At 31.7% G+C, this 14010-nt stretch overlaps 1 protein-coding gene across 1 annotated transcript in view; it reads left to right on the top strand.

Moving 5' to 3' along the window:
- CADM2 (cell adhesion molecule 2) overlaps nucleotides 1-14010 on the top strand; it is a 1093258-nt gene that overhangs the window by 1012622 nt on the left and 66626 nt on the right. The window contains exon 9 of the mRNA XM_026457246.1: nucleotides 6616-6735. Coding sequence (XP_026313031.1) covers nucleotides 6616-6735 — 120 coding nt within the window. The remainder of the gene's footprint in view (nucleotides 1-6615; nucleotides 6736-14010) is intronic.

The raw sequence follows: 14010 nt of genomic DNA, 5'->3' as shown, positions 1-14010 counted from the left end.
TAGTCCTTGGAGAGAAACAAGCAGCTTGGGCTTCTGAGACTCTTTAGACTTAATTTTGTTTTGAAAATCCATTCTGAATGCCATTTTAAAAAGAGAAACTGCCAGAAAACAAAACAGGTTGACAAGTTAGAAATTATTGTACACTGCATTTGTAGAGAACAGAACATGCCTTTAACCTGAAAAGCTCGTTATTGGAAAAAAGGTGCTGTACCATTCTTCAGGTTATCGCATACAGCGCTTGTTGAAAGTGATTTCATTTTGACAAGGTTATACAGGATCTGTTGTGCTCTAATAAGCTCCAATAACAAAATGTGGTGGCATTTTTAAAAAAAAAATCCTTCATTAGAATATAAAGAAAAGGACATTTTTCTATCATTTTTAAATGGATGATATGATTTAGAGCTCTAACACTTTTAAAAACACTGAAAATCTGCATTTAGAATATAGAATTATTCTGTATGCTGCATTTTTATTTTTTTTAATACTCATTTAAACTGGAAGACTCTTAACAGGAATTACAAAAAATCACCTCACACATGATAAAAGGGAAAGCAACTTTTTTCAGGGATTAACCATGTATAAGCTTCTGTTGCTGATTCATAGTTTTAAGAATGATACTATTCTATTCCCTATCTACTGGGATCATTATCACCAGGAGTGACGTTATTGATAAAGCACCTGTCATCTCCAGCGCTGTGGTACATCCCTGCAGTCCGAGCTACTCAGGATGCTGAGGCAGAAAGATCATTTGAGTCTAGGAGTTCAGAACTGTAGTGCACCATGGTCATGCCTGTGCATAGCCACTGCATTCCAGCCTGGGCAACACAGCAAGACCCCATCTCTTAAAAGAGATAAATGAAAAGGGCCTACCACATTGAAAGTATAGAGCTAGGCACCCTGATGAAGCCCAAAAGTTTACCATGAAGTTCATTTTCTCTATTATCTTACTATCATTTGTTCATGAAAAAAAATGCAAGCAATATATGTTAGGTATCAAATGAATGTTACAGCTTCTCAATTTCCAACCCCAGATTTTATGAAGAACTTTGAGTTACAATCAGTGTACTGCGTACTATATTATTAAAAAGAGCTAAAGTAGTAGAGTTTACAAATTGATTATGTAAACTACAGCAAATTTGAAAATGTTGTTATAACATTGCGCGTGTTTAATTTGTGTTTTCTACTGAGGGACAGAAATGGATATGGAGCTAGTGGGATACACATGACTCTGGGTCTTCCCATAGCAGCATGTCATGAATGGAAGCATTATTGGTCATGGGGGTATGGGTGGGACAAAGTGAAGGAAGCAGTAGATAAACTCAAAAAGTACAATGGTTGGTGAAAGAAAATTAGGTGGGACTTAGTCAAGGAAGTCTTCACAAAGCAGGTAGGAATCAGACTGAGACATGAGAGAAGCATTTTGCTAGGTATCAAGAAAGGGTGGCTATTCTGAGATGAAAAGCTAATGAAGGATTGGCTCAGAGTGTATTTGTCTAAGACAAAGTGATATTTTAAAAGATAAGAACATGTTAATTTATAAGGCTGAGCCTACAGTTTATTGGGAGAGGTAAACACATAAATATAAACATGTATATGGGTGTCTGCAAAATGCCTAAAAGCTCAGAGAAGGAAGATATTACTCTTTGCAGAACTAGGCCATGCTTTCCATATGAGATCTTATTTGAACCAGGATTTAAAGGATGGATATGAAAGAGAAAACAAATGTGAAACGGGGTGTGCCTCTGAGAACCTACAGCACAAAGAACAGAAAGAGCTATGTCTAGCTCTGTCATGGGGGAAAGCACTTGTGTCAGAGGCAGATGTCTTCTTGTGTGCTAGGCTTAAGCTTCTTTCTCTACATTAACTCAGCACTTGAAACATTAAGAAAACAAGCCAGACATGTATCCTGTGAGAAACCCTAACCCCTGTTGTACCAGGAAACCTTAACATTATGGCTGCCTCAACACAACAGTGGGCGCAGTTTTGGAGTTCCTATCACAGTCACACAGGTTGAGCAGAAGAGATGATGGACTGATGAATTTATCATATTAACGTTTAGCCATGGTCCTGTAAACAGCTTTTAGTTTCCTGATTTGGCAAATGTGTTGCTTTAGCTGAAATTATACTTCTGCATGTGACTAAGTTCTTATAGAAGTACTCAGATTATTTACATTGCATTTATTGGCACCCCAACATTCACTCAAAGGAATGACTTTTGCAGCCTAGTTAGACTTTGTCTGCCCAAATATGAAATTGTTTTACTGACTAGATTTAGGGTTTCTGTTTGTTATTGAAATACTCCCAAATTTCATGTTTTACATGAAAACAGTACTTTATATATGTTATAAGTGAAATGAAAAGTATAATTTATTATAATTCAAACTTTATGTGTAGGCAAAATTATAAGAAGATATTTCATATCTTTGAATCTTTACTTTTCTCAGTTTCCTGTCAATAAAAACGCTCACATTTCCTTTTAAATAAAACTTCTTTATACACACACACACACACACACGCGCACACACACACACACAGATAGAGGTCCAGGATTTATGTAAAATGTGTACATATATAAAATGTATGTATAAAGATATATTTAAAGTTTAGATAATGAACCCTGGATCTGTATGAATTCATTTCATATCCTATCTAAAACCATCAATTTATTTTAGCAAGTATTACTTATTATAGTATACAGTGATATATGGTATTTAGCATGTGGTGAGAATAAACTGGCTAAATAAATTTAAAACACATAATTATGATTTCATAATTTCAGAGAAATTATCATTACACATTCCTATATATTGTGATTAAAACTTTTAACAGCCTGAAAACTATTGTTAGATTAGATAGCAAACAAATTTCATATTAATGAGAGTATTTTAAATTCTGATTTTGATGAATCATTGAAATTTATCTTTAGATTTAAATTGTGTCTAAATAATTTATGTATAATTACTAATTTATCTGATCAGCTCTAGACAAAATTTAGTTACTTTCACTTAGTTCATTTTTCAAATGCCTTTTCTATTAGCTACATATTTTATCAGTTGCTGACTCTTCACTCTTTATACCTTAACATCTAAAAATACAAACTACAAATTTATAATACAACATAATTAATTTCTTTTGTAAATTCGAAGTGCTGAACCTATCATTTATAACTACATTTTTATTTCAGGAAAATGCATTTATAGTTGGTTAAATTAATACGCTGTCCAAAGAAAACAAAAAAAAATGAGCTCATATTTTGCAATGTTGAAATCAGAGGTGAAATATACAAATTGAGCTGTGTATTGGATGGTTATCATTTCTAAATTTCAATGTTCATAAATTATGCATCACATGCCATAAATTTGGCCATGTTTTATTTATAGTTGTCTTGGTGTCTATGTTCAAATATCATTTGATTAATCATAGGATGTTAATATATAAGGCATATATTAGTATATACTGACACTGCCATGTCACATTAAGCAAATTACTTAAAATATTAGTATAACTGCGGATTATCTTGTCCTATGGAAATAATAAGTTAATGTTGAACCAGTATTTAGTATTTTTATGATGTATGGGTGCATGTGTATAAATTCTCTTTGTATGAATTAGTATATTTTCAATATTGGGGAATATTTTAAGTGGTATCATCTTACAAGGGATAAAATGGGCTGCAGTTTCCACCCTGTACTGTATTTGATGGAGTTTTCTTTTCATTAACAGTGTAAGAGGTTTAAAAATGTGCAGAATTCTAGGCAGAGCTCTTCCCTTGAAGAACTGATTGTCTAGTGGGACACTGATAGCAAGAAAAGCAGAGCAGGTAGCAAGTTCAGGTAGAAGACAGACATTTCATGCAACTGTCCTGGTCTTTCAGAGTTTCAGCTCATTCAATTGATCTTACATCATTCAATTTTATTCAATTATTCCAATTAATATTCTGGTGCTGAATATTTAGCTTATTTTAACTTTTACTATTTCACGATATAGCTGAAATAATGGGGTGGTCTTTAACAAATAATGAAAGAACAGAATAAAACCCCCAAAATTATTAGAAAAACAAAAATGTTTTAAAACACATAGAACAAAATGAAACTAGTAGTAGTTAAAAACATGTAACAGTAACAGGCATAGGTTTCTTTACGACAAGTCATTTTTTAAACCCGATTGTCATTTTGGCACTTTCCACCAAATTACTTTCAGTCAATTTGGTTTTAGCTACATATGAAGTCGGAGAGGAGGATAAGAGAGGATGCTGAAGAGATAAAAAAGAACCAGGCTGTGTGTAAATAATAATTTGTAATGTTGTCTATTTGTATATTTCAAAAGATTCTAAGGATGTTGGTTTGAAGTGGATTAACAATTATTAAAACTACTTATCTTTTTAAGTTATTTGAGTATTAACCTATGGAAAAATGTATGCTTACTGCATTTTTACACTTGTGAGAAATAAAGATATGGTTTTTTTATACAAGAATGCTCATAGTACTTGAAAATATATAGACTGTCTTTAAAAAATTCAGGATTTATTGCTACCTATATTTTTTGATGTGGAATAAGCGAGGCAAGGTTGGGGGGGACTCCAAATAGTACTACAATAACAACAACAATAATTATTATTATTGCCTAAACTAAAACCAAAATGAAATCCCATTATTTGTATTCTTTCTCTTAATAATTCAATGATGGGGCTGATTTTGAAAGACTACTTTTCTTATTAGAATAAGATCCAATGCAATCATATTCGAACTGATTATGTGATAGGAAATAAGCCAACGTGTTATAATCTGTGATAAATTTGGAAATAACAGTTCATTTACATGGAGTTTTAAATGACTAGTAGTATTGTTTGTTCTTAAATTTGCTATCCTTGGAAGATATTGGCCTTTGCAGTTATTAAATGCATATATTTTGCGATCCTAATAAGCAAATAAGTTTGCTAAGAATGTATTGTTTTCTATTTTAGATATGTATAAAAGTTAAAATCACACTTTTTTAAATTTAGAAAATGTTTTCATTTACCTCCAGTCTGCCTAAACTGCTTAAGAACTCTTGCCTTGAAATAAGGAGTTATTATAACAATTAGTAAACAAGAAGCATCTTTGTCCGTATACATAATCTTTCTTCATTTATAATGTCTTAAAAGTCAGTTCTACTTTATGATAATGGTAAATCGCACTTCAGGCTTTACCCATTTTCCCTAGTGATTAATGCAGCACCACTGAGTTTTCAGAAGGTTGTTTTCTTAATTTGACTGGCCAGGAAGCATTTTCCATGTCGAAAAACAGGTGTAAACATCAATATTCAAGATAAGAGAGCCATCTCATGCTGTTTTCTGATGTATCCAGTGTAGAAAATTCAGCGGGTAGAGTCTACAGAGTGAGGAGGGCTATTTATCAGCAGTAAAGTACTAGAAAATGTTTAGTGTGACTCAGACTTTAACTGAGAGAATGACAGGAAACTTTTAAATACAAAATAATCTGTCAAACATTCGGAATATATGGGGGCTATGTGACAAAAATGTGAAATCAAACCTCAGCACAGGAATTATTGGTAATTTGGAAAATGTTTCTAATTTCCTCACTGTGTAGATTACATGCGTATTCACTTTCGACAAGATTGGACTCTCTGAGGATATCACTGAAGTTCTCATAGCTTGACACTGGCTGTATTGTTTCAATGTTCTCTGTGCTGCTCTTCATATTTTCAGCTGATTTTGAGTGAAAGGAAAGAGGATTTGGGCATTAAACACTATTCTTTCTGGGTTTTATTTTCTCTGTATTTGAAGCTACTCTTAACTTTTGGCAACTTAGAAATTATGGATTAAAGGTTCAGTGTTACACTTCCAGTGTACGCTCGGTAACCTCTCCTAGGTATGCCATATTAAAATAAATCATAAACTTTTCAGAATATTGGGTGCCATGCTAGTTGACTCAATACTTGCCAAAGACTCCTAGGTACTGCAAAATTATTAGAAGGCGTTACCAGCTAAACAGGGTAAGAATTGCAAGATTCTAAACTGTGCATTAACATCATTTGTGAGAACAGGAGAAGCAAAATAACAATAATAATAACAATTGGCTTCTTTTGTTTGTTTGTTTCTAAAGATTGCTCTCATTTCCTATCATTAAGTCTTCCTAAAAGAAAAAAAATCAAAAAGCATTTAACATGCATTTACACATTCATTGTTAACATTTTGTTAATCTTATATGGTGGTATATGTGTTTATTTCTGTATGTGTCATTCTGTTTACTTCTTTGACAAAGCATGTCATTTTTTTTTTACCTACATGTTTTTTTGCTACTGCATGTCAAACTTTTTAAATGACTCAGTGAACAAATGAATTCTTGTCATTTTACATTTTACTCTCAATATTGCAAACAACCTGCTTATTCTCAAACATTGCTCCAAGTTTTTGCTTTGTGTTGGAGCACGAAAAAAAGTGAAAAAAAAAATGACAAGAATTGTGTGACACAGTCGGTTTTGTACCTGATGTTCTGTTAAAGCTTGTTAAAGTTAAACCTCAATAAGTTATATGTATTTATAATTTGAATCATTTGTGTTTCTCTTTTGTTTGCATGATATGATTTTGTTTATATTTTTTTTTCCACTCACCAGATGTTCCCAACACTTTGCTTCCCACTACTATCATCCCCTCCCTTACCACTGCAACAGTCACAACCACTGTAGCCATAACAACCAGCCCAACCACATCTGCAACAACCAGCAGCATCAGAGGTACAGTATGCTTCTTTGTTATAGCCTGGAAAGCACATTAACTGGAGCTTTGTGGAAGTTTTTAGAAAGGTTAAAAACATTGAGATTCAATTTTACTTAATTATGAGAATTAAGTCACCTAAATTACTATCAATTAGGGTTATTGGAATAGAATATGAGAAATTATGGTACTTTCTATTTTTTGAGTGTTACTTAAGACTTATCAAAATCTTGCAGAATATAGATTTAAAATATACGGGGCTTTAAAATGTTGGTCAAATTGAAAATGTTAGCATGACACACAGTTTTTGCCTGTCTTGAGAGGTAAACAAATACATAAGATGTTCATGTGTGCAGAGGTAGCTTTTGCTTTTTTTAAAATTCCAGTTTAATGTTAGTAACTTGCTGCTACTCTGCAACTATGTAAAAATACCTATAGTGTTGAAATTGTTCTAAAATTGACATAGTCCATGGGGTCAGTATAAATTATTCTCCACATAGAACTTGCAAGTAAATATTCAAAATACATGTTGTCCTAAAGTGATTTGCTGAGTGAAGCTACTTATTCTACTAATAGAGTGTTCTAAAAGCAAATGTCTGTTGTCCCAGATGGCTCCATGAGTAATTTCTGGTATCGTTATACATATAAGAATTTTTGTTTCAAAGAAAGCAACCTTATAAAGGTGGGAGTATCCTTAAAGGCAGAAGAAATAACTATGTTACGGTTGAGATATATAGAAAGTATTCCTGAGCAGTCATTAAGTGGTTAGTAGTTGATGAGGAAATTAAAAAAAAAATTTTTTGAAGCCATTATAGAAAAACATGGTTTAAGGCCTGACGCCGTGGTTTACGCCTGTAATCCCAGGACTTTGGGAGGCCGAGGCGGGTGGATCACGATGTCAGGAGATTGACACCAGCCTGACCAGCATGGTGAAACCCCGTCTCTACTAAAAATACAAAATTTAGCCGGGCGTGGTGGCGGCGCCTGTAATCTCAGCTACTCGGGATGCTGAGGCAGGAAAATGGTGGGAACCCGGGAGGCGGAGCTTGCAGTGAGCTGAGATCTGGCCACTGCACTCCAACCTGGGCGACAGAGCCAGATTCCGTCTCAAAAAAAAAGGAAAACATGATTTAAATTTAATTTCTACATACGCAGTGCTCAGAGAGAATTTGTCATATTTAAGTCTGTCTTTTTATTTCTTATATATGTTTAATGTCACCTTGGCTCTACTAATATCTGTGAAATTTAACAATTTAACTTGAAATTCGTGAGGACTTTATATTATTATATTTAATTCAGTTGTATGAAGGTTATGTTTATCATTATTATTCATAGTTATTAAAGGTTGTTCAATTAGACTGTTTTTCTTGAAATTTTAATTAATTCTTGATATTAAGTTGATTTGCTAGCTTTGATTTGACAGTTATAATGGTCTTTCTTTTGTTTCAGAAAAATATTCTAATGTCTGATAATTTTCCATTTTTTTAATAATGACATCAACTATATTATACAATGTACAAGATTGATGACTAAATAAGTTTGATGGTAGTAGCAATAAGAATTTCTCGGAAATAGCTAGGTATGTTTTTGTATGATTGGACTTTATTTAAGCTAAATCTGTGAGAAGAGTTTGAAGGTCTTTGTTGTAAAAAAAATTATATAAAAATGGGCAAAAAGACATAATGAAAATGAAGAAAAAGTTAGAAGTGCTTTATAATATTATGTAAAATGAAAGCTATCTAAAGTTTTACTTTGCTTTAATTTGTGATGCTCTGTAAGGTTTTCCACAAACAGCAGTTTAAATAAAATGTAATCACTGCATACTAACACAGTATCTGTGATACTATTAAGTTCTGACTGTATAAACGAATCGCTTCAATGGGAAAGGAGGGAGATATATTGACTTTTTTTAAAAGGTCCATTTGTAACACAAAAATCTAATATTCAATTATGCCTTATTCTTCAAAAAATATTTATTGAATATATGCTATATGTATGACGCTATGTCAGGACCTAAAATTATGACAACTACTGGCATCTAAAATCACTAACAATCAAATGCATACATTTCCTCTCACCATGAACAAACAGTTTGTGTGCTTAATCTTTACTGAAAAGTACTAATGTTCTTTGTGGGAAAATATTACATATGGTCTTTCGGTCTTTTGGAAAAAAAAATCTATGGTATTTTGTTTCAAAGGACTATATATATATATATAAAATTCTGCTTCAAAGGACTAAATATCTATATAATTACAAACCTATACACACACACATTTACACACACGCAATTATAGACTATTATAAGAGAAAAAATATTTTATTTCAAATGAAGCTAACAACATTCTTTTATATTGGTTCACATGAATCTTAAGTGGGATTTGGTTTATTGCATTGTTTTTCCTTCCAACTTTTATTTTTGGTTCAGGAGTACCTGTAGAAGTTTGTTATATTGGTAAATTGAATGTTGCTGGGATTTGGTATACAAATTATTTTGTCTTCCGAGTAGTGAGCATAGTATGTGATAGGTAGTTTTTTGATCCTCACCCTCCTGTAACCCTCCCGTCCTCAACTAGGCCCCAGTATCTATTGTTCCCATCCTTGTGTCCAGGTGTACTCAATATTTAGCCCTCACTTATAAGTGTGAATATGCGGTATTTGGTTTTCTGTTCCTGCATTAATTTGCTTAGAATAATGACCTCAAGCTGCATCTTTGTTGCTGCAAAGGACATGATCTCTTTCTTTTTTATGGCTGCATAGTATTTCTAATGCATATACCACATTTTCTTCATCCAGTCCACCACTGATAGGCATCTAGTTTGATTCCATGTCTTTGATATTGTGAATAGTGCTGTGATGAATATATGTGTGCGTGTGTCTTTATGGTAGAACAATTTATATGATTTTGGGTATATACTCAGTGATGGGATTGCAGGGTCAAACAGTAGCTCTGTTTTAATTTCTTTCATAAATCTCCAGGCTGCTTTCCACAGTGACTGAACTAATTTATATTCCCACCAGCAGTATGCAAGCATTCCATTTGTCTGCAAACTTGCCTGCATCTGTTATTTTTGACTTTTTAGTAACAGTCATTCTGACTGGTGTGAGAAGGTATTTCATTGTGGTTTTGATTTGGATTTCTCTAATGATTAGCGATGATGAACATTTTTTCATATGCTTGTTAGCCACATGCATGTCTGCTTTTGAGAATTATCTGTTAATGTCCTTTGCCACTAAGCTAAAATCAATGGTTTACTCTTTCTGGTAATTTCACTTTTTTTCAGGTTTCTTAACATGTTTTTGTAAACTTTACACCATGGATACTGAAAGTGCTCAAATAATTTACTTTTCCCTTAAGCACACAACCAACCTCCAAGAAGACGCATGAGTACACACACAGAAAGATGTGAACAAAAACCAATCCCTCTTTTTTAACTTAAAGGTTGAAAGAGAACATTTTTAAATAAATCACACAAAAAGTATTTTTAAAAAGTTTTCTTTTTTAAGCTGGGAAGTTCATATTATCTATTTTAAAAGAAAAAAATAGTAGTATTGAATTTTAATGTTAGCCTAATGCCTATTTCTTTCCATCCTCATCAAACATCTGAGGACTGCGGAAGTCACCAGACTCACTTGCATCGTTAATATTCTAGTTCATAATTGAAAGTGTAGGGGATTCATTTAGTATGTAAACAGTGTTATGAGTTTTACACTTTATTCTTTTAAATTATGTGATGTTGTTTCTTTATGAATTGCCTTTTAAATTAAAGCTTTTAGATGCGATTATATTTGAAAATAATTTATAAGTTTATGAAAGATGGTTTAAAATCATGATTAAAAAGGATTCATAATAAGAATATGTTGCCTAAGAAAAGCTAAGAACTAAAAAGAAGGAATATTTTCAGCTTACAGCATTTCTTTCTGGTTTACTTATTTCATTCCTTTATCTTATTCAGTAATTTGAAATCAACTAAATGTATTTGATTTTATTAGGTTTAAATTACATTTCTTCAAATTTCACAAACTATAACATTTATCTCCATATATTTAATAAATGATCACAAATAAATACTGTTAATATCTCCATTTACACTTTTACAACTCCTGCTATTGCTGAATTTTTCATCCTATGAGATGCTAAACCAATTTAAAATAAATTTAAAGAATCACAGCTGTATCTATATTAAAAGTCAAGATGAAATGGAGTGAAAGAAACTACACTGGAATGTCAATGTCATAACCTTAAGAATTTGCACAACTCTTCAGCTTGTGTTTAAAATGTATTCCTATTTGGAGGAAGAAGAACTTCAACCACATAGAATAAAAACAGGCAATTAGAAATTAGACAATTACAAATAAGGGTGTCAAAACACATGGAAATGAACCAACCTTAGCAGCCATGGGAAAGACAAATAATAATTGAGCCCTGGATACATCTTTGGATATGACTTTTAGTTATTTTGTTTACAAGGTGTTTGACCTCGGACAGTGCAGCAAATTGAGCATCAACTTGTTTTCATCAGAAAAACATGAAGCACAGCTTTGACTTGAGAATTATATAATATCTAAAGTTATGAAAATGTAAGCGATACTCAATAAATGACAGAATTATTTTTTCAAAGGTGTTTACCAGTAGTTGTAACATACCATTAATGAAATGGTAGATTTTCACCTATAATGACAGTCTTAATCTGGCAAAATTCTTTGGTGTTAATGCACTAATTACTTTTTCATTTCAATTCTATTTTTATTGATTGTATGAAACAAACATCAGATGAAAATTATACTAGAGCATATGGTGCCATTCATATCTATCTATCTCTCTATCTTTTATCTATCAATCATCTACCATCTGTCTGTCCTTTGAAGTATAACAGTTCATATACTTTTCATAAAGTTGAAAGTATTCTTAATCTATATCATTTTAATTATTTCAGCTTTTGGAAATTGCATACTTATTTTACAGTGGCATAACCAACTTTAAAATTCAGATGATATATACACATATATGTATATATATGACATATGTATTATATAGTATACATATTATATATGCTCTATATTATATTATGCATAATACAACGCTCCATATTATATGATATATGCTTTATATTATATATGATATATAATTATTCAAATTATATATTATATATCATATGTGTGCATATATGTACATATAACATATGTACACATATATTATGTCCACACATATATTATACATGTTACTTTTTTAGGTCATTGTGATATTTTTATTAATTTAATATACTCATTTCTAAAATAATTCCAGATGACTTTGACTTGATTTCTAGTATTAATATAAGCATTATTTTAGCATGGCATGTTTAATTTAATAACATTCTCATTTTTATCATATAATTTTAATTTCATAATAAACCATGTCATCATCTAGTAATCTTTAGTAGCATCCTCTTTTTACAGATGATGTTAACTTATTGCAAATTCAGGAGACATATGAAACATAGTTATATATCTAAGTGGTTTTGTTTATTTATCATAATTTTTAAATAAGAATTTATAACTGAACTTTTAAACTTAGGACAGAAAATTTTCTAAGCTAACAATTGATATTTGTTTTCACCTGTACAGACCAGTAAATGCACTAAATGTAGAGATGAGCTGATAGATATGGAAAGATGTAAACCAGTATACACTGTCCTATTACTAAGAGTGGATTCAAATACATCATACATTTCAATATACCAGATAGGGAAAGAAATCCAAAAAATGGTGATTAGAATTATACAATCCATGTAAAACTTCAAATGAATTACTGATTCAAATATAGATTTAGTTTTACATCAGTCTTTGAAATGGTAGAATTATAATTTTATACTAACAAAAACTACATTATTTGTTTGGTAATCTCAACAAATTGATTAATTATAATGAGATTCGTTGCAACAGAACCTTAGTTCAAATGGTACAGCACACAGAAAAAAAATGATTTTTTTTTAAACTGAAGAAATCAAATTGTCAAAATGTCTAGAACTAGGGTTATATTGACAAAACTCACAACATTTTAAGATGTGTACTCAATTCTTCACAATTTAATTCTGCATTAGTTGCCTTGGTCTATTCGGGGTGCTGTAACGAAATATAACTCAGTGACTTACACATAACAAATACTTACTTCTCAAAGTTCTGGAGGCCGGGAAAGCCAAGATCAAGTCGTGTGTATATTAGGTGCCTGTTAAGGGTCCATTCCTCATAGATGATGACTTCTACTTGTCTTTCCATGTGTCCTCACATTGTGCAAGGGACAGAGCAGCTCTCTGGAGCCTCTTTTATACAGGTACATAGCACGTTCATGAGGGCTCCACTTCATGATTTAATCACTTCCCTAGGCCCCCACCTCTTAATGTCATCAACTTGAGGGTTAGGAATTCAACATATGAATTTTCAGGAGGACATTTGTGTACTCAGGAGGACACATGGCCCAGCAGACCATAGCATGAGTGTTGTGACATACGTTTAAAAAGGTAACATTAACTAAAATACTTAAAATCATTCTTGAAGAATACAATGATTTTTTAGCATACGTCTGAAATGGCTATAAATCCAGTGTAGAAATTATGGACCCATAATTTTTAGCCCATATAATGCCATTGTATTTTTAAATCATGTGCATTGAAAACCTTAATTCTTTAAATGTAGATGAATTTAGGGATCTGTTTGTATCACTATAATCCTAAAACATTGCTTTATGAAAGATCTTAATAAATAACTACTTTTTTCCTCTAAAGACATTTGAAAAAATCTTAGTGACTTGTAAAAAAAATCATATACACAAAGTTGAGCTGTATAAATTGAAAATAAAAGAAAGTTAAGTACTTCTTTGGGCCATTGTTGAAAGGTTGAGATGAATTGTCAAATTCTACTCATATTTAATGTGGACATTTTAAATGAACTACAGTTGGCTAAAAAAATGTGGACTATGAAAGAGTTTCATTTACATTCAGATTCTCTTACCTCAATTGTTTCATGTTTCTGACTTCAAAATAAAATAAGCTAAACTAAACACCACATGACATATGTGTACTTCAAACTACTGTCTGAAGTGTTTATTTAATTAAATAAGGGTAAGAATCAGTAATGTTCTATCCTGCCCTTCTATTCTCCAGGTCCTTCATATCAAAAGAAATCAAGTCTATCTTTACTTAATTTTTATTTGGTTTCATTACTATGTGTCTTTTTTTCCTTCTTGGTTTAAATGCTTTTAAAAACAGAATACAAAGAAATAAAGAAACATCAGAATAAAAGAAAAAGCATCCCAG

This window comes from Piliocolobus tephrosceles, chromosome 2 (assembly GCF_002776525.5).
Source record: "Piliocolobus tephrosceles isolate RC106 chromosome 2, ASM277652v3, whole genome shotgun sequence".
Classification (NCBI taxonomy): Eukaryota; Metazoa; Chordata; class Mammalia; order Primates; family Cercopithecidae; genus Piliocolobus; species Piliocolobus tephrosceles.
Note: the sequence above shows the minus strand (reverse complement) of the source record. Positions and strands in the feature narration are given on the sequence as shown.